Here is a 20,219-nt window from a genome sequence, read left to right as displayed (position 1 = left end):
TAGGAAAGAGAACAAATAATGAGTCCACGTCATACTGATAGCATGACTGAAGCTAATGGCTTGGGGAGGGGTGTTGTTCCCCACCCCCATTTACACTGATAAATTGAAACCCATTTATTCCGGAGACACAAGGACAATGAATCAGAAGCTACCCAAACTTTAAAATACAATTCCATTTTTGTGAATGCAAAGCAACACTGGTCTTGGAACATTTCACAGACATTAATCAATTAAGGACCAGTAGACTTCCCAGGGAGGTATCTCCCAACTCTGCACGTGAGAGAAGCAATACCCCATGAAAAAAAAATTCACAAAGAAAGATGCATTCCAGACCTTACACAAAAAACTAAGTGGAATATTATATAGTGTGAGGGGGTGTCAAACATCTGACTGTTTGACTTGTAGCTGGACTCTGCAGCCTCTGACATACATGGCACATTTAGCTGACGCGTGACATGACACTTTGCTGCAAAAGGACACATTTACACATCAGCCTGCAATCTGGCACCCATCCTCTGCTTCTTCTGCTTCTCTGGAGGAGGGCAGGCTTCTATTTTAATAGATCAAAGACTTCTGGCCGTGGAAAATACTATAAGCTCACAGAAGGCAGCTGAGTGCCTCCTAACACCCTACCTGCTGCTGGCTGTCCGCTGGCTGAAGACGCAGAGCAGCCACAACAATGCCATTAAACAGCTAAAGCCACTGACCTGCATATTATACCAGTATCCCCAGATAAGATGACAAGAAAAACGTATTTCAGGGAAAATGTATTTCAAGGAAATGACTCCAACACAGGGCACCGCTGCTGCCCAGGAAGCATCTCCTAGCCCCAGCAGCAGGTCACTGTGCCCGGGGCTGCATCATCGCAGCCCCCTTGCAGAAGGAAAGATGCAGGGAGCAAGATTCAAGAGGGAGAGATTTCTCTCTCTCTGCGAGGGTATCGTTTAGCAATTTGTTACGTGCTCCCAACCCCATTGTTTCCGAGACTCACAGAAGAACAAAAGCAGCTGCTAATCAAGATTCAAAATTACAAGGCTCGCCTTGCAGAGAGAAAGCAATACCTAAGTCATATCTGCATTTGAGGCTACAATGCACATAAAAGCTGTATTTCCTCTTCTATCACTTTAATTAATTGTGCAAATAAGAATAGGGTCAAAGCGAACGTATTCCAAAGCATGCAGAGTTGAAGGTGCCTTGCAGCCCCATAGCTTCTTTTTTTTCATTACAAAAAAAGTGGATTTTTGCTTATTACTATGTTAAAGAAAAATAAAAAAAAAATAGGCTTAGCCTGTGAGTTTTCTAAAAGGATTTGGTTTTCACACTTTACCTTTAGAACAGCCATAAGCCACTAGCACGTCTCACTTTAATATCTAATTGGTTTAAATGATTAGTTCCACTTTTTCCCAGAAAAAAACATGCTTGCACATGGTGGCAAGAAGAGCTTTTGCAAGGTTAGAGCAAGCTGAAGGGAAGAAAAAAGGCATACCACCCTACAAACAAATAGCAAACAGCAAATCTAAAGTGAAACGGGTGTAAATAGCTGAGTCCCAATGACTGGACTGGAGGTGGACCAAGCCAGCAATGCTCCAAAGAGATGAAGATGTGGCAGCAGTTAAGGTCTGTCAGAAAAGCAACAAAAGCCAAATCAAATACTCCTCACACACACCCAAGCACAAACAGGGAGGGATGTCTGTCATTGTCCTTTATGCTGACAAGGATAAGCAGAAAGGGCTCAAGCCCAACTTTAAGGCCCATAGCTCAGAAAGGCTGGTCTTGTTCATGCAGGCAACAGATTTTTCTCCCTCTTACTTTACCAAAGCTTTCCAATAAAACCTATTGTTTGGAAGAGAAAATTTTCCAAAAGGAACAGAAAAAGGCTCTTCCCCACCCCTAGAGACCCACTGGTGCCGTACTGTGCATGCACTCATACCACCTTACACCCTTACACACCAGGGTTTAAAACACTGCAATAACGGATTCTCTACTAATTTGGAGATGGACTCAAACCATACAAAGGCATCCTTTATCTTACAAATAGACCAAAACAAGGAAGAAACAAGCTCATTCTTAGGCTTATAAAACAAGCCTTTACAGATAATTATGTTTTATTACTCTTCATTTTATGAGGATTGTGTTATACAAAACAAATACCAGATGCCTATTTGTTGCATTTGGGCGGGGGGGGAGGAGGAGGAATCTCTGCGAGCGCTGCTGTAAGCAGCCCTGCTTTTAATTAAACACAATAAATGCATAAACATTAATACTGTTTGAAACCAGCAGGTAGGAAGCAAATGCATGAACTGTAGCTGCTGAAGACCCTCTCCTCTCCAAGCTCCTGCTGCAAGAACAGCCACTCACCAGCCTATTACTCAGGGCTGGTGCTCTCTGAGCAAGGCTCCTTAACATACATGTTTCCCTGAAAAATTAATATCAAACTTTGCAGGTAACCAAAAGCTTAAAAAAAGAGAGAGGAGGCAGCAGAATTTAATGTGACTTCTGTAAAAGAGACACACATAGACTCAGGCAGGAAAACTTGTAATTAAGAGTCAAGTAGCTTAAAGATGGGGGAAGAGGGGAGAGAAGCAAGGTGTAAAGGGATTTCTGGCAACCTCAAAACAAAGCAACCATCCAAAATGGGCCAGATAGTTCAACTGTTAACTTGCCAGACATAGAATGTGCTCCCAAATGGCCTAACAGCATGTGCAGGACCAGACTCCACACCTGAGACAAGGAACACACATCTGAAACATGGGGACACAACCGGAGGGGCGCACGGAAAGCATGCCCAGTCCAACAGCAAAAAGGGGGGACAGTTCCTGAAGGAGCGTAAAACACAGCCAACTTTCCAGCAACAGCCAGATGTCAGCCATCCACCCCCCAGAGGCACCGCTGGGAAATCTACTTCCATCTTCAATGGCGGTTTCCTTTTTCATTTTAATTGCATTAAGATCCAATCACGGGGTGAGAACAGACACTCCTTACTTAAGGCCGATACCAGCTCTACGTTGTAAATCTGGTTTTCAACATCATGCTTGATAATGCTTAAATGTTCCGCGAAAGAGAATGAAATTGTGTACGCAGGATCTTGTTGCAGTGGGGAGCCTTTTTCTAGAAAGTTTTTTTAAAAAGAGATTTTAAAGACACAGTGAAACAGTAAATGCAAAGTAAGTAGCAGTGGGATGGTTTCCATGCTTTGCTGTTCATTTCCAGGTTTCCATCTATCGTAATCATTGAAATCCAGTAAGGGTCTCCTCTATTATCCTCCACCAATACATATTCTCAACCTACTTCCCTATGAAGTTTGTTTACAAATATTCATTAGATTCCACGCTTTATTAGTCCAGTCAGTTAATTATAAGACCACAGTACCACAAAATGCGATTATAGCAATCAGTGCATTGATTATTGTAAAACACGGTTACCCTGAGACTGAAGTTAAAGTAAATAAGAACTACTGCTATAACCAGTCACCGCACCAACAGGGCAACCTGGGATCACAGCAATATCCCTAAATCCTTAGATCTCCAGTTTTATACCCAAACAACACAGACCATCTCACCATTAATTATTTTACTATGACCTGTGTTAGAAAAATTCTTTTCATTAAAAATTAAAGAAGAATAAAAAAACCTTTTGCTAGAAAGGACTATTATTACAGGCTGACAGAAACAGCTAACAGAACAAAAGCTGAAAACCTGTTTTCGTTGCAGTTCACTCATGTTTTGCTGCAGAAAGCCAAGAGAAGCATGTCCTAATGGCTCCATGGGTTATTTTGGCTATTTTGGTTCTCAGCAACAGTAACCAGAACAGACACCAGCAGGCTGGGAGCAGTGAAGAAGAGTCCTGCAAAGATGGCAGGTGCAAAGTGCAATGATTTTTTGACACCTTCAGAGCACAGGTTTAAGAAAAGGACCAGGATACCCTTGCATGAACACAGCACAAGAGTCCATCCAGATCGTGGGGTGCTCAACCTCCAAGCTCCACAAGAAAGACAAAGCACGGTTTGGGGAGAGGGCAATGCAGGCAGAGGCGGCAGCTGAGAAAATAGCCAGCCCCATGGTTAGCTCCACATCAAGAGATGTGCACAGGGAGTTTAGAGATGAGTGGGGGTCCAGGGCTTCCCCCGAGCTGCGGGCACCTGAAGTCCTACACTGGACACAGAGCTCGGGGAGCAGCACTGACAGGACAAGACACACTGGGGCTCTGCCCATGCGAGGTCCAGCCAGGAGCAACCAGGTGCTGCTCAGATCTTCCAGTTCCCCTCACTCTGCCTACAGCAACCCTGACATGGCACTTAGCGGACGGGACAATAAAGCGCTGGGTTGTTCTTAGCTGAAAGTGAACAACCATCTCCTGCTATCAACAACTCAGGTACATATTTCCTAATGCACCACATCGACAGCAGCCATCTTCCAAGGAACAAAGCTAAGACTTTATTACTGTTCTCCACAGTTAAATTTTGGGAAAGGGTAGAAAAGCAATTGCATTTGTGTATGTGTGAGCTCACAAATTAACCCCAGGGTCATTTGCGAGGAGAGGTGAGAGCAGCGAGCGCCCGTACCACTGTCTTTGATGTGTCACCCACCCGCCTTCACACAGCTCCAGCCGCTTGCAGGCTTTGATGATCCGAGCTTTCCCCACCACTGCTTCACTCTGTCGCTTTAATCTTGCCACAACAGCACCGTGAAAAGAAAGGGGGAGAGGGAAGAGGGCAAGAAAGAGAAATAAAAAGAGAGAGAGAAAAGAGATTTGGGGCTGGAAAAGTCAGCTTGATAGAGGAATCTGGAAAGATCTGACGTGCCATCAGCCAGAGATGAAAGCACTAGAAACAAGGCATGTGTCGCACGTTTATTAAAACAGTGGCATGATTCTCATAAGGAAAGCACATCTTTGACACCTCCTCGAGATCACTCCAGTAAAAGAGTCACCCAACAATCTAGGACTGCTAAATTTAGCACGGGCTTTATCTTTTGTTGAATATGCATAAAAGCTCATCAAAATCCTTTGGATTTGTCCAATTCAAAACTAAAACAAAACATATTTTAAAATCTTGTTTAAACCAATCCACATGCCAGAGTTGACCAAGCCTGAGACGACACCAAGCAGTGAAGGGAAACCCAACACCAGCTGAATTAAAACTTTCAGAATTGAAGTTAAAAAAAATAAGCAGGGAAGGGAGGGGGGCGGGGAGGCAGCAGATATGAAAATGCATGATGGCCTGAAATATTTCCCCACCTTCAAAAAATGTCGCCTTGAAATTCCTACCTGCTTCATTCACCTTGCTGCTATCAGATTTTTTTATTACCCTCACTTTAGAGAATTTCTCCGGCACTTAGTATGCAGGAGCAGTGCGCGGGAATAGATCCCGCTGCCATAGATAATGTGGTTCTAAGGGAAACCCATCAATTGTTAATGGCCATGCAAATTGTTGAAACTAGAGAGTTATTCACAGTTATCTCGCTGTGATTTGGTAAGTGTCCATGCCTGATGTGATCACTCACTTGATATATTATTCCATTACAATTCAAGTAGTAGCCTTACCTTCAGTTTTTGGAAAAAAAAGCGTGAGAGCGAGTGGGAGGGTGAAGAGATGTTATTTGTTTTAAATTATTTTAAACAGCCATACATACCTTCGCGTGCAAAGGTTTTACAGTACAATAAATCCCTCCCTGAGACTACAGTCATGCCTTACTGAAACGTTTAAATCCCTCCAATCAGAAACTAAAAGAGTTTAACGTGCAATTTCAGACCGTGATCTTGCAAAGCACCTTCTTACGTTTCAACCGTACAGATGGTTCCCACATCTTTTGTAGCGCTGGATCTTCCAACTGCAGGTTGCACCGTTTTACATTTTCTGATCAGGGTTTTCTACTGCTTATGCTAAAATTTGCTGACATGTAATAAGCTATAGGCATCTCCTCAAATCCATAACGCATTCACTCTCCTGCAGCACCAACTTACTGATCATTAATTTTCAGCTTTATTGCAGTTCCAACATATCAGATGCGTTGGGGTTTTTTTTTTTTGGTTCTTGGCTGAGATTTATTACTTTTAGCAAAATGTACTTTGTTTTTTTATTTTGTTTGCTCGGTTTTAAACAGCCCTTAAGGGGAAAATGTTACTCTTCTTTATAAAGTAATTCTGAAATCACAGTATTAAAAAATAAATCCTATAATTATGTTTCCCATTAGGATTAGATAAATTATATTTAATTAAAAGAAAAATCTGCTAGCACCCAGCACAATGGTTGGTGGCAAATCGAGGAGATGAAACATTTATGTGTTTATCTTCCTGAAGCAGCTGATTGAGTCTATGACCAAACACACCGGAACAAGCCTTCAGAGATATAAATTCAGATATTAAAAACAAAGATTTGTCCTTCCCTTCAGATAAAGGTTCTGATTTTTAGAAGCAGCCTCTGATTTTATTCTCGCGGACTACAGCAACTACAATTTTGATGGGCTTTCTAGCAGTTACACACTGAACTACCTGGCTGCACCAGGAATTCCAGTATTGTGATAAAATGACTGCAATTATTCACAAGGCAAAAAACAGTATCAGAAGTCAAGATCTTCTACGTGAATGATGAAAATCGGGATGCCTAACAAAACTGCCATGCTCGCCCCTCTCCGGCACCGCTGTTGGGCAGGTGATGTCCTCTGTGAGCCTGATGGCTGCAGGGGTGATAACGCATACTGGAGCTGTAGGAAACGACTTATACCATGCTCCTTTTTACAGCCTCTGAGAACTAATTATTAACGGGACAGGGTCCCCCCCCACGTACACTTTGCAAACGTTATGGTATGCATTTTCCATTTAGGAATTGCTGCCAGTATTGCTACACGCAGCCCGTCAGCATCGTGCTCTCAATTTTGTTTAGGAGCTGAAGAATGATTGATCTTATTGATTTGTGTCAACAGTCTGACATGGCCACATCGACCAGTGGTAATTTTGTGGGAGGAGCTGGGAGGGGAACTGGAGATAGCATTTTCTGTAACACGCCATCCTGCTCAAAGAGAAAATGTCACTAGAGATGCCAGTACTGCCATCGACGAGACCGCACTGGGACTCGAACCGATGCAAGTGAGCGACGAGACATTTCCCATGACCGTGTTTACAGCAAATCCACTGCTAAACACCCAACTGTATAATTATAATCTATTACAATTATGCAAAGAAGTAACATTTCAGAAAGGCCTTCTCATTTCCCATTCTTAGCATTGAATACTTTTGTTTTGCAGCCAATCAACTAAATTAGCCCTAATTCCATTTCATTCACAAACACAAAGAGTATATTAGAGGGAAAAAAGTGAACGAATGGAAAATTCACTTAGGAACCCGGGAATTACTTCGTTTTCATGTATTTCTGGACTAGAAACCATCATGGGGAAAAAAGTCAACTTAAGGCAGAAGAGTTTTACTGAATTTGCTAACTGCACTGCGAGAGCCCTTGCAGGCATGATCAGGAACAGCAGTGCTTCACCGCCCAGAAAAGCAGTGGTCTTTGGCAGCATCTGAGGGGAGCAAGGAGACTTAAAAGGCTCATACACCAAATGTGATCCTGTATCCCAATCCACAAGAAGTGCCAAACACCAAAAAAGCTTTTGTGGGGATTTCCCCCCTATACACACAGAGAAGAGCTGCTTGATGCTGCTTCTGACGACTGCCGCCTTTTATTGGAAAGTCACAATTTCAACCTGCACTCACCGACACTTCCAAAGAAGGAGACACAGAAAACACTAATGAGTAGTATTTCAGTTTTACGTAGCAGCCCCAAGACCACATGTGCTACAGACAGGAGCTCCTGCGACAGCCTGTCCAGCACCACACTTCAACCAGGGACTGCAGGAGTGCAGAGAAGTCTGCCTTACTGGAATATGAAATGGGAGCCTGATTTAGCCAACCTCTTTCGGGGAACACCCGCTTAGCTCCCCATCTGCATCCTTGCCGAGGTGGCAGCACTACACCACCCAAAATACTGAGGTTAAATCTCAGCAAAAGGCAGTGGGAGAGACAAGCAGGGAAAACACACGATATTTAAAGAAAATGGCCTCTTCTTATTGAGGAGGCCTAACCCCCCTGACTGGCTTATGTTTTCTTATTCCAAGAAATGGTAACATTTCAGGAAGTCAGATCGCATTTGGAAGGTCATCAGACTGGCAGCACTCACACTGGTTCTTTCCCAGCAAAGCAGTTAGGCACAACATTTTGCTGAGATATGGCCTTTACTTCTTTAAGCATTATTTCCTTTTTCTCATGTGAAACGAATCTCCTCTCTTCTGTTCTCATTTGGAATTAATTCCTTAAACTGGTTTCCCCCTGCGCTGCTGCAGCGTGCTGATCTCTGCCTCTGAACCTCCTCCTGGGCCCCGTGGTGCCCGCGCTGCAATACCAGGACAGGGACTGCTTTAAGCACGCTCTTCGCTTTCTTCCACTGCATGAGTGTCAACTGTTATAAAGGATAATTTGCACCACAACTGAAAGAAATAAGGACTCCAACCACCCTCTGGCCTGCATCTTGACTCTCCCCCATGCATGCCAGGCGCCGCGGCCCCCTCCTGCCCCAGCTCCTTCCCTGCCTGCTCCAGAGACACGGGGATGAGTTATCATCAGCATTGTGTAGCACTGACGCTCCCTCCAGTTGACTGAGGTGGCTCCTAAATTAAGGGTAAGATGCTGACAATGTATGTCCTGTTTTCTCCTGAAATTTGGATTACAAAAGAGCAACACAAAGCCTCATGTGAAAGCACAGCATAGCTGGATGAACAGAAGAGGAGGAAGAAAATCTACTGCTCAGTGTAAACCATGAGAAAGTTTTGAAACCTATACATCCCAAAATACTCAGAATGTGGAAAGCTGCAGAACCTTAAATACAACCTGAAGTTATACTCATGAATTCCCGCATGCTGAACTAATCTCCATACGACATGGGACGGGAGTATGTATCTTGCATCATCATCTCGATACAGCCAAGTCCTTGAGAAGTCAGTCACCCTAGCAGTACGGAGCATGGCATTTAACTCCCTTCGCAGGCCAGACAGCTATCTACGTACCTAATGACTATTTTTCTCTGGTTAGCAAAACAGTTTGTTTACCCAAGACCACAAAACTCTGTGGATTTTCTGAAAGAAACCCTGCAGAGAGAAAGGGAAAACAATCACAGATAATACTCCAGAAATCATCAGATTACAGCACATTCTCTTGACTCGCATCTGTTGAGTAAATAAGTGCTTCGCGCCGACCAGTTTCATTTACCTCCCTCTCCCACAAGCGGCTGCGGGTTTACTTTCCAGTGGGCTGTTCCAGGGTTGTATGTGGGGCAAAAGGATTATTTCCAGCAGAGTCAAACCACTAGCCTTTTCCACTCGGGTTTGGCTTGAGCTGAAACTCCTCTTTCAATCCCATCCTCCTGGGGAGATGCACCACTTCAGAACTGCACAGATGCAAAGATGTCCATGGTTGGGAACACTCTCAATGCAGCGGGGAGCAGCAGGCAGCAGCATGCAAGCTCCCAGGAGAACCCCAAATTCAGCCATCCCTCTCCCTCAGGAGCAGTTTCAGAGAAGCTCACTTTAGGCTGGTACAAAAAGTCCTGCACAACTCAGGGTTTGCCCTGTGAAACACCCGGCCAAGGAGGCGGGATGCTCTGCAGAACCTTCTTGCTGAGGCCGCCTCACTCAGGGGCACAGCACGGCTTCATCTTGCCCAAACAGGGAGCTGGAAACATTATTTTTAGTTCAGTTCCGATCCGGGTTCAATAAACCCTTCAAACTATCTGTTTCAGGATTAATTCAGCTTAAAATTAAAATGACTCAGATAATTTTGTTTGAGTTCTGTTCTATCACCAAACATCTCTTCAGTGATAATAATTTATCAATAAATTATCCTAGAACAATTTTCCTAAGCAGGAAAAATAAAAGCAGGGCCCCTCTGGCCATGAAAGCAGTGTTCACCTACATTTCTGCATACGGCAAATGCCTGCTCCGGACCGGATCAGCCATCTACTGTAATGCTTTGTCAACACAGAGCCTCATACGAGATGCTTCACAGACAGATGCAGAAAAGCCTGGAGCAAGCAATTATAATAATAACTTGCCCCACAAGAAAACTTAATTACTTGAGGTTAGGAGGGCGCCTGGTTTAAGGCCCGTGGGCAGGGCGGGCTCCTCTGCCGGTGCCTGACCCTACACACCCGGCCACACACGCTGCGGCGCTCTGCACCGCTCGCACGGGGAAACACGCTCGTGCACACACATCCATCCTCTCCCACCCCTTTTTGAAGAGGGAAGATCCTGGTGCAAATGGCCAGGCTGAGGATTGCACCGCTGGCCGGGAGCTCAGGGATGCTCCTGCTCCCAGCTCCTGCCATGGCATCAGCCTGGATGGAGCCTCCCAGGTGGGAGCCCCTACCCCCCCAGAGCACTACATGCATTAAATCAGCATTTAAAAAGCACATAAGGCAATACATACAGAGAGCAGGAGGAGGAACGTGATAGAGCAAATCCCATATTTCTCAGACATACGTTAAAGCTTTGTTATTTACCTGCTTACTGCATTTTGGAATAAATGCATTGTAAAACAGGCAAATTTCCAGTTTCTTTAAAATTGATATTGAAATAAAAAAGCAGTCTGGTGAGGATAGGTCTCTGCAGGAGCCAAGACACTCTGGGAAAATGCCCAAGCTCTCTCAGTAGTTCTTGAGTTTCATCCAAGCTCCCAAAGCAGCCTGGTGATACACAAGATGCACGGACTGGCTCCCATCTCAGTTCAGATGTCCCGGACAACAGCCACCCTCAACCTGAGTGATTTCTCAGCCCTGTCCTAAATAGCTGCAAAGAAGCTGACTTGCAAAGGCTCCTGAATTATTTTCAGAATTATTTAGAAAGTGATTAAGCATGGCATTTATATTTTAATACAATACACTGAAGTTCAGTATGTTAAAAATACAAGAATTTCGCCTTTGTTCAAAACATGTACATACATGCATATGCAGCGCCTAGATTATCATCACATGTTGGGCAGGCATGCCTAAGCCTTACTTCACATTTTCATGCTGGTCTTGTGAGCGGCAAAGTCACCCCTAGTATCTAATTCTACCACTTCTTTTTTTATACGTGTCTCTTATTCCTGGTGGGAAGGAAGTGAAACTAAAAGTTGCTTTTCTTCTCATTCTGTGCTTATTGCACGACTGCAACCTTTGTTCAGGATGGCATTTTCATGGGTAGGAGGTTCAGTCATGATTGACACACGTTCCACCAGTAGAGTGCACACCAGGTAAACCTACCGGGTACAGGTTCAGCTGGATATTTTCACTTGTGAAAATACACGACCCTGCTTAGTGCTATCGTGCGCCCTGCAGAGATCTCTCACAGGCACGAGCACGCGGTGTGCTGTTGCTCTCTCCCTCTTCTGCCAGCGCCCAGCAGCCCCAGGTAGACCTGTGCACAGCTCCTTCCACAGGCTCCTCCTCAACTGCACGCCTCCAACCCCCTCTCGCAGAACTAGTCCCACCTTGTGAGATCCTGCCTGTTCTGCCCACCTTTCTCAGTTCAGCCGTGATCGCACAAGCTTTCTGAGCACTGACTAGTTGAAAAAAAGTCTATAAAGAACATCTTGCTACACTAGTTGTCCACTGTCCTCCACCGTAAGTTCACATTTCTCAGAAAATACGGTTTTTTGCTCACTTCCCCTTCTCCATCCTACTGTTGACAACCCTGTTCGTTATTTGTTTTACCCCTCTGTTTCATGAACATCATTAGCTTCAGCTATCCTGCACAGACATGAGCAAAAAGCCGCCTTGAATGAGCTTCTGACAAGACCTTACATTTTTGGATACCATCAGTCTCCCCATCTTCCAAGGGCAGGGTTGTTGCAGATCAGGGGATCTGTAGCCCCCCCGCTACCAAAACCTTGCCACGCAAAACCAACACAACCACAGACATTATTATTTACTTTCCTAGAAAGATCCCCATTTTGGTGCAAATCTCTTCTCTGCATCTGGCTTTACTAGAACACTGCATTCCTCCATTTCTTTCAGTATCCATAGTCATTTATATTACCTTCCAAAAAGTAATTATTTAGAACCAGTTAAGCCTGTACATGAATTCTGCCTTTGTTTAAAACACATTGTACATATGTATATATTTAGACTGTCATTAAATATTTAAGAGGCTGTCTTCAAACTTCAGCAGCAGCACTGTTTATTCACTTAACTCTTTGTGAAACACAAAGCTTGACACCAAAGTCATACCATGGGTGAATTCAGAAAGCCCAGCTGCCCCAGCACCGGGTGACAAAGGCCAACTTTGACAGAGTCAAGGGCGCTGTAAAGAAACCAGAGTTTTTCTTTGTTTTTCTTTATATCCCTGTTTGCTGGTAGTCTAATCATGATAATGCAATTCAGTTTAGTCTACATCAGCTTTATCTGCTAAGATGCATAACTGGGATGCAAATTAATTAGCTGTAACATACAGATGGATCTTTCAATACAATTCAGGGAGACGGAGTCAAACATACACATGCCCATCCCTCCTTCCCCCAAATGAAATAAGACACTCTACGCACTTTCCACAGGTCAAGAAGTCTCCTTTCCCGGCTTCTTCAATCTCCTAGAGAGGAAACAATGCATCCTGTGGACAGGTGGACCTTTTTTGAACCCAACACCGAACATTGCACCATCAATGAAACCCCTTCACAACTAACTTGCAAAGTGCACTGGCACCAAGCGTAACACAACATAACCCTACCACCCTGGTAACATGAGACTCCCATGGTTTAAAATCCGGTCACCTAATTTACCAGGTTTGGGAAGGGCTCTCCCTAGAGCCCATCATCCACAGTTCACTCTGGCAAACTGGCACACCCACCTTTATGTGAAATGAAACAGTGTAAGTGTCATAGCAGAGGGTGGGAAAACCAGCACAGGAGAGTGCGATATGCGGCTTTCCCAACTCAATATACATATCTTGGAGAATGCATTTTTCTTCTTTTTGATTAAAACCTTGAGGATGCATTGCTAAATCCAAGCCCAAAAAGCCCCATGAGAGCAGCTCTGCATGCAGTTTTTGAGGCCCAACTGTATTTGGAGACATTTCTTTGCCAAGCAATAGAGCCTCGTTCATGATCAGATGCTGCTTTAGGTGGGGTGAACAGCAGAGTCCCTCCTACAGTTTTCACACCTGGGTTACACATCCACACGGAAGCATTTCAACTGGCTGACTGCTGTCACGCTACCCTGGGGATGTGACCTTGTTGGATATTATAAAGGGAGCCGAGCTCCAGGCACGGTCCGTATTTGCACAGGAGAGACAGAGGATGCCGGGCACCGCAGGACGCAGTGCTGGGAGATCAGCAGATGGCATACTTTGCTGTGAATCGGCACCGAAGCAGGCGCACGAAGGGGCACCAGCACGCTCTGGCAGGTGCGCTCACTCAGATAAGATGCCGGGTTCAAGAGCTTCAGCAATTGCAGGCGGTCAGCAGAGCGAGCGTGTTCATCTCAGTGGTCTGAGCACAGATTCAGCCTGCCTCGATTCTTAGAGTAATCTTATTTTCTTGTAATCACCTTTATTTATTTCCTGTCTTTAACAGCAGTGTTGCAACAAATGTTGAAGTCCCTGTACACCACCCCAGATACAGCCACATTTTAGCAGCAAGTATTTTTTTTTTTTTTTTGGTATGAATAGCCCAGCATACCAATTGGGTTAAAGCTTCCATATCCCCCGAGGGTTGTTATGTACACCCCTCGCTACAATATAAGCATCAAATACACTTTAGGAGGGGCAGAACTTAGGGGGAGAGGTCTATCTTTTATTAGACCAAGTGGTATAGCTGTAAAAAAAATTGAATATGGCCCTACTGACATCAAACCACAGGCGGGTAGGTTTGTTTTTATGACAACTTGACAGCACGCACGCTGTAGAATGCAGCAAATAACCAGGACTTTTCCTATCTGTAAATTAGCTTCAATTGCTGAGCTCTATACCAAAAAACAGCAGAGCCTGCAAGGCTGCAGTTGTCAGGCCTCCCTTTTTCCCCACCAAAAAATATTCCCTAAAGGAGATCACAAGCCAAAGGGACTCCCAGGTTACGAATATCACGAGCTTAGCTTAGTATCTCTACTGATCACTTGGTACCGCCACTGCATTGCCTCCACATGTGCATCATTTCACTGCTTGCCCATCAGTTTTCTCAAAGTGAATGGGGTTAAAAGTCCACCAAGTATTTGCACTTCGGTCTTCTCCCCCTCTGCGGCGGATTTACAGTAACCGGAGGGAGAGCAGAGTTTGCCCAGGCACACGCAGGCTTCCCGGCGTTGCAGTGCTGACCTTCCCGGTCTCTCCCAACCCCCTGTGGCTAGTTTCGGTGGAGAAACAGGCAGCCAGCTGGAAATTTTGATCAACATTAATGCCAGTGTAGTTTCTTCCCAACTGGTCCCCAGGAGTATTTTTCCACCCACGTTCTTCTATGCATCGCAAACCCCTCCAGCCGTTGGCAACTCTCAGTGGAGCTCCACCACACGCTACTAACCCAGTGTTATATGGCTGGTCTGTTTTAATTCAGCATCTAACTCCCGACACACGAGAAACATTCTCGTGCAAAAAACTTCACATATAGACCCCTACTCTGCAGCAAATATAGCGGTGGTCAGCATTTAAATGAACTAATCAGTTGCAAATGACTTAGCATCGCAGTCCTGGAGGTAATCCCCAAGAAGCAATTTTCCCGGCAGCTATATATATACAAACCTGAAAAGCAGACTACAAGACAAGGGTAGCACTACAGCAACACAAAATTTGGCTACATAGTGACATTACCAACAAATACAAGTAAAAATCTGGGAAAGTCAAGAAACCAAGCGTTCACAGAAAACACACGCTGCGCTCGCGCCGCCAGCGTATCCTCTCACACGTAAAAATGAGAAACTCAGACACAGGACATGAACACAGTCAGCGCTTCTTTTTCCTCCTTTCTTTACTGATTCTGTGCCGGTTTGCGTAGAGAGGAAAAAGACAGTGAGACACATTACTGCCTGGTCTGTGGAGATACACAGACACCGGCCAGCTGTCGGGCAGTGCTTTTGGGAGACAGCATCCCAGCAATCGCCCTCAGCAACTAACCCACCGCAGCAGCCTGGCTCCCGCGCGTGCTGGAGAGGGCTGGGGGATCGCACAAACTCTATCCCAGGCCAGGGAAGGCACAGGGCATCGACCCTCAGAGGCACCGGGGGGATGAAGGGCAGTGCCAAATGCCACAGCATCCTCCAGCAGCACGCTCGCCGCTGGCCACGTTTGTGAAGCCAAAGGGCTGCGGATGCAGGTCATCGGTCCCGGGGCAAGCAACGCTACGGCAGAGGGACGCTGCACCGCCCTTCAACACCTCCCTGCCGGCTCCCTGGGCCAAGCAGTGCCGGGCAGCCTCGCCAGGGACAGGAGGAGCCACCGACCCGCTCGAAGGAGAGATCGCGACTTTGCCGCTGCCTGCACCTCGGCACACATCTGCTCACATCTGCCCGGTGGCTGGGGCCGCCTGCAGAGCGGGGCATGCCGGCATGCCCATGGGGACACACGCACGGGGAAGAGGCGCCATTCACTTACTTTTCGTATTCAGCGTTGTCTCGATCGCAGCGCGAATCCTTGTGCTTTTGCCAGTCTTTGCCATGCTTGCAGGTGGTCAGGAGGACAACATCCTCTCCGTTATGGACGTGATATAAGGCATTCCTGGTGTCTGACCCTATCCCCGTCAGGTACCTTTTCCCCTTGAATACCAACATGTACTTCCTGAGAGGAGGGATGGTGTTAAACCTCAAAAATCCCTTCTCCCCTCCTGTCCTAGGATGATCCTTAGAAAAGAGCGGGATAGAAACGTCAAAGTTGGGTCTGAAGTTTTCAGTACTGATGCTGGCTTTGGCCAGCATGGCCTGGCCGATGTCAAACCCCACATCCTCCGTGTAGTCGGGCCAGGTGCCGGAGTATAAATTAAAAATCAGGTGGTTTCTGCCGTTGTTCCACAGGTGGAGGCTCTGCACCTTGGACCGGAGGTTGTGCACGTACTGGGGGGAGAGCTGGTCCCGGTCCAGCGTGTCCAGGCTGAGGACGAAGAGGCAGGCCTGCCCAGGGTCGGAGGTGTAGAAGCGGGAGCCCTCGATGGCGGCCAGGACGTTCTGGTAGCTCTCGGCGATCTTCTCCCCCTTCTGCTGCGGGTAGACGTAGACCTTGAAGCCGTTTTTCCGGCACTGGGCGAAGTCGAAGCAGGACTCCATGCGGCAGCGGCGTCCGCGGTAGAGGCCGGCGCTGGCGTCCCGCCGCTGCCGGGGGGAGACGCGCCCGCCGCCGCCCTCGGGGCCCGGCCGCTCGGCGGGCGCGAAGGGCCGCAGGGCGTCGGGGAAGCGGGGCCAGGGCCGCTCGGCGCCGGGGCGCGGGGGCGGGCCATGCCGGCTACCGGGCGGCGGGTGCCGGGCCGCCCGCAGCCGCACGCCTCCCAGGTAGAGCAGCAGGGCGAGACAGGTGCCGGCGGAGAGCAGCGTCAGGTAGCGTTTTTTGGCCTGCATGTGTCCGGCGGGGGTCCGGGGGGCTGCGGAGGAAGGCGGGGGCGGCCCGAGCTCGCCGGGCGCCGCTCTCAGCTCCGCTCCGCCATCTTCCCGCCGGCGAGCGCTTCAAACTCTCTTCGCCCACCTCCGCTCGGCGCCGTTCCCCAAGCCGCCGGCCGGGGCCGCGCATGTGGGCGACCGCCGCAACTTTCTCCCCGCCGGTCTCTCAGGGGCGGCGGGCGGCGGCGGGCCGGCGGCGGCCCGGCGGGGCGCCCCGCATGCACTCAGGGGCCGGCCCCCCGCGCGGGGCGGGCACCGGGGCAGCCCCGCTCCCGCCTTCCCGCCGCTGCCTGCCCTCTCCTCCGCCACGCTCCCGCCCGCCCCTCCCCTCCCCGCGCCGCCAGCCCAGCCCAGCCCGGCCCGGCCCGGCCCAGCCCAGCCCAGCCCGGCCCCGCCGGCTCACAGCCCGCGGCCGCCGCGCCGCAGCCTGACGAAGCCCTGCATCGCCCGGCGCCCCCCGCCCGGCCCCGGCGCCGCTCGCTCCTCGCCGCGCTCCCGCTGAATGGCCCCCGGGACGGAGCGACGGCGGCGAGGACCCTCCTCCCTCTCCTCCCTCTCCTCCTCCTCCTCGTCCTCCTCGCCCCTCCCCCCTTCCCCGCCTCCCCCGGGCCGCGGCAGCAGCAGGCAGCGAGCCGCAGAGCCCCGCGTGCTGCCCGCCCTGCCCTGCCCTGCCCGCCCGCGGGCTGCGACCCCCACCTCACCCGGCCCCCCGCGCACCGCCCCCGCCCCGGCACCGCCGCGCTGACCTCATCCAGCCACGCAGCCCCGCGCCCCCATTGGCGGGGCGTCACGTCCGGGGGGGCGGGGCTTCCGCTGCACCCATTCATAACCCGACGGGCGGGGGACTCCGCCGCTGCTGCCGCCGCCGAGACGGGTGGGGAGGCGGGTGGTACCCGTGGGTCCTGCCCGGCGGCACCAGCCTCAGCCCGCCGTGTGCCCCCGACCCCCGCGCTGGGATCCAGCGAGGCCCGGTCCAGTGCCTGAGGGGTCTCCTTCGCCTCCCACCCGGTCCGCCATCCTCCGCCACCCCCCGCCCGGTGCAGCCCGCAGCCCCCGGTTGGGGGCAGCCCGGTCGGGCCCGGCCCAGCTTTCTGCCAGCGGTACCGGTGCCGCCGCTGCTACTGCCCCCTGCTGAGCGCGGCGCCGCCGTGCTGGAACCGTCCCGGGGCACGGTCGGGCTGGGAGTGTGCCTGGGGAACAGACCCAACTACCCAAAAATAGGGAGAAACCCCAAAAAACAATCACGAGGCGTGGGAACAAGTGTCCTCCGTGGCGTGGGCAGGGGCAGTGGCCGTGGCTGCCTGCGCTGCCCTCCTGTTCCACCGGTGGGGAAGGCAGAAGAGAGGAGAGGACGTGGCTCTGCTGCCTGCGCTCGGCCGGCTGCCAGCTCTGGGCTTGCTGTTCAATCCAGGGGCGCCCAGCACTCCCCACCATCGCCGGCTCTGGCCCGGGTGCCATGTGGTTGGCATCCCTCGGGAGCGGGCCTTGTGCGCTGTGGAGGTGGATACTTGGGGCTGGCAGGCACCGAAAAAATGCTGATCAAATGACTAGGCTGTGGGGAGCTGCCGAAGCACCTAACCGTCCCTGCAGCTACACGTTTGTGCTTAATCTCATCTGCTCCTCAACATTCGGCTCCGTCACCAGCAGCCTGGGTTACCGTGGAGAGCCCTCGTCTCGCAGGCAGGCTGGTCCGTACGGCAAACCCAGGGCAGGGCCTGGCTGCAGCGGTGGTGGGAGCGCAGCTGGGAGCCCCGGCCTGTTCCGGCACATGTGGTGCTGGAAGGGGTGATGGCACCGCCGATGAGTGTATGTGTCTCAATCCTGCTAACTCAGCAAATAACAGTGGGGAAATTGAATGGGCTTCAAGCTGTTTGCACGAGACCCTGGCTGTCAAGAAACTATCCAGTGCTAAAGCCTGTGTCAAGGTGCTTTCCCTGCTGCTCGTATCCAGCATTAAAGCTGTAACGGATTCACCTTCCCCAGGCTGTCATCCTACCTGCTACCTTCCTGCTGCCAGATCAGGAGGTGTCTCACACCAGCTGAGGGATAGAAACCCCATCTTGGCCAAAAGCTTCCCCATCCCCATGCTCTTCCATACCCATCCCACGAATGAACTGGGGCTCCTGTTGTGTCCTTTCCTCTTCTCCCTCCACTTCTGCAGAGTTGAGAAGGAGAAATGTAAGGATAACGTGCGTGATGACAGCGTGCCTCCTCTGAAAGAGGCGAGAGCCTACCATGGAAGGGTGTGTTACTGACTGTAAATGAGGTTTGATCTTGTAGCTGGAGCCAAGAGAAGACAATTCCCTTTCAAAATAATTTGATTGTAGGGAGGAGTGTTGAAGGAAGGAGAGCAGGGCTTGAGGCAGAAGAAAGGAGTTGGGAATAATAATAAGTCAGGTTCTGAGAAGAAAGTAATTTTTATGGCCGACGTAGATTTGGGTCCCGGGGATAGAAATTTTGGCCAATGACCCGATAGCAGGGAAGCGGTATTAAATATTAATGTGTTAATTAACCCTGTAATCCTTCCCTGAAACATTTGTCACAGCCCACACACCAAAACTGGGATGCTGTTCAAGAAAAAAGAGGTCAGCTTCTTGAAAGGTGAACCAAGGCTGCTCGCAGAGGCACCTTCTGTCAGGCGCAGGAAGGTGGAATCCCATTACCATCTGCAAATTAAGCCTCTGGGGACCGGTTTCAAACAGAAAAGGAAACCTGTGAGCTTTGCTGCCTGCGCCAAGGATGGTAGCAGTTGTAAGTAGATTTTGAGGATGGGCTCCTGGTGAGCCCGTGACACGAAAGTGCTGCTCACCGCAATACAGAAGTGTAAGAGGGAAGCGAAAGCTGTTGGGTTTCCAGCTGCGCTTGAGGTACCCACACGGTTGCCTGCTTCACAGCACCAATAATACTTAAGCTTTAAAATATTTGGAGCTGGACAAAGGCAGTTAGTGTGTCATCTTAGTGCACAGAGACTAGAACAGAACAGGAATTACGCAGCCTGCCTTCAGCTCTTCAGCTGGAGAGTTATCTGCAGCCCGGGCAGGCGCTGGAGGCAGAGCGCTCCAGAAATGGAAGCCTACCTTTCTCTGAGGTAATAAATCTGCCCACATCTGCTACCAGGCAGGTGGATGGTGGAGCACAAACCAGCATATAATAGAAATCCTGCCTGGAGAAAAGGAAAAATTGGTGGTGAAAGGGTATTTCAACGTATCCACGGGCAAATACACAAGTCACAGCCCTCAGGTTTGCTCTGGCCACTGGTGCCTGCTAAGGGCCTGCAAGCTTGCAGGTGGCTTTTGACCCTGGTCCATTACCCTTTGCACTCTTCCAAATAATTTATATCTTTGTATGGCTGGCAGTTGTCTGGGAATCTGTCCAAGCCCTCAAATGAAAGTCCGGGAGAAGGAATCGGTTTTCTATTTCTGGCTTTGCAACTTAACACCTGCCCAATCTGTGGCAAGTCACTTGGGGCCAGATTCTTAAAGAGGTGGATTAGTGCGGACTCCTCATTTTGGGTCTTTCTCTTGGTGTCCAGCTGCAGCTTTAGATGCCTCCGGAATTTAATTCCTCAGACTTCCCTGCTCAGCTGCCACCTAACTCTGGAGGAGCATGAAGTCCACGGTGCCTTCCACCT

General features: G+C 49.3%; 1 protein-coding gene across 1 annotated transcript in view; it reads right to left on the bottom strand.

The window, feature by feature from the left end:
* Positions 1 to 16,903, bottom strand: part of EXT1 (exostosin glycosyltransferase 1) — a 181,160-nt gene extending 164,257 nt beyond the window's left edge. Inside the window, exon 1 of the mRNA XM_075743439.1 lies at positions 15,597 to 16,903. Within this exon, the coding sequence (XP_075599554.1) occupies positions 15,597 to 16,549 (953 nt within the window). The 5' untranslated portion in view covers positions 16,550 to 16,903. The remainder of the gene's footprint in view (positions 1 to 15,596) is intronic.
* Between the last annotated feature and the right edge of the window lie 3,316 nt (positions 16,904 to 20,219).

This window comes from Balearica regulorum, chromosome 2, assembly GCF_011004875.1.
Source record: "Balearica regulorum gibbericeps isolate bBalReg1 chromosome 2, bBalReg1.pri, whole genome shotgun sequence".
NCBI classification, from domain to species: Eukaryota; Metazoa; Chordata; class Aves; order Gruiformes; family Gruidae; genus Balearica; species Balearica regulorum.
Note: the sequence above shows the minus strand (reverse complement) of the source record. Positions and strands in the feature narration are given on the sequence as shown.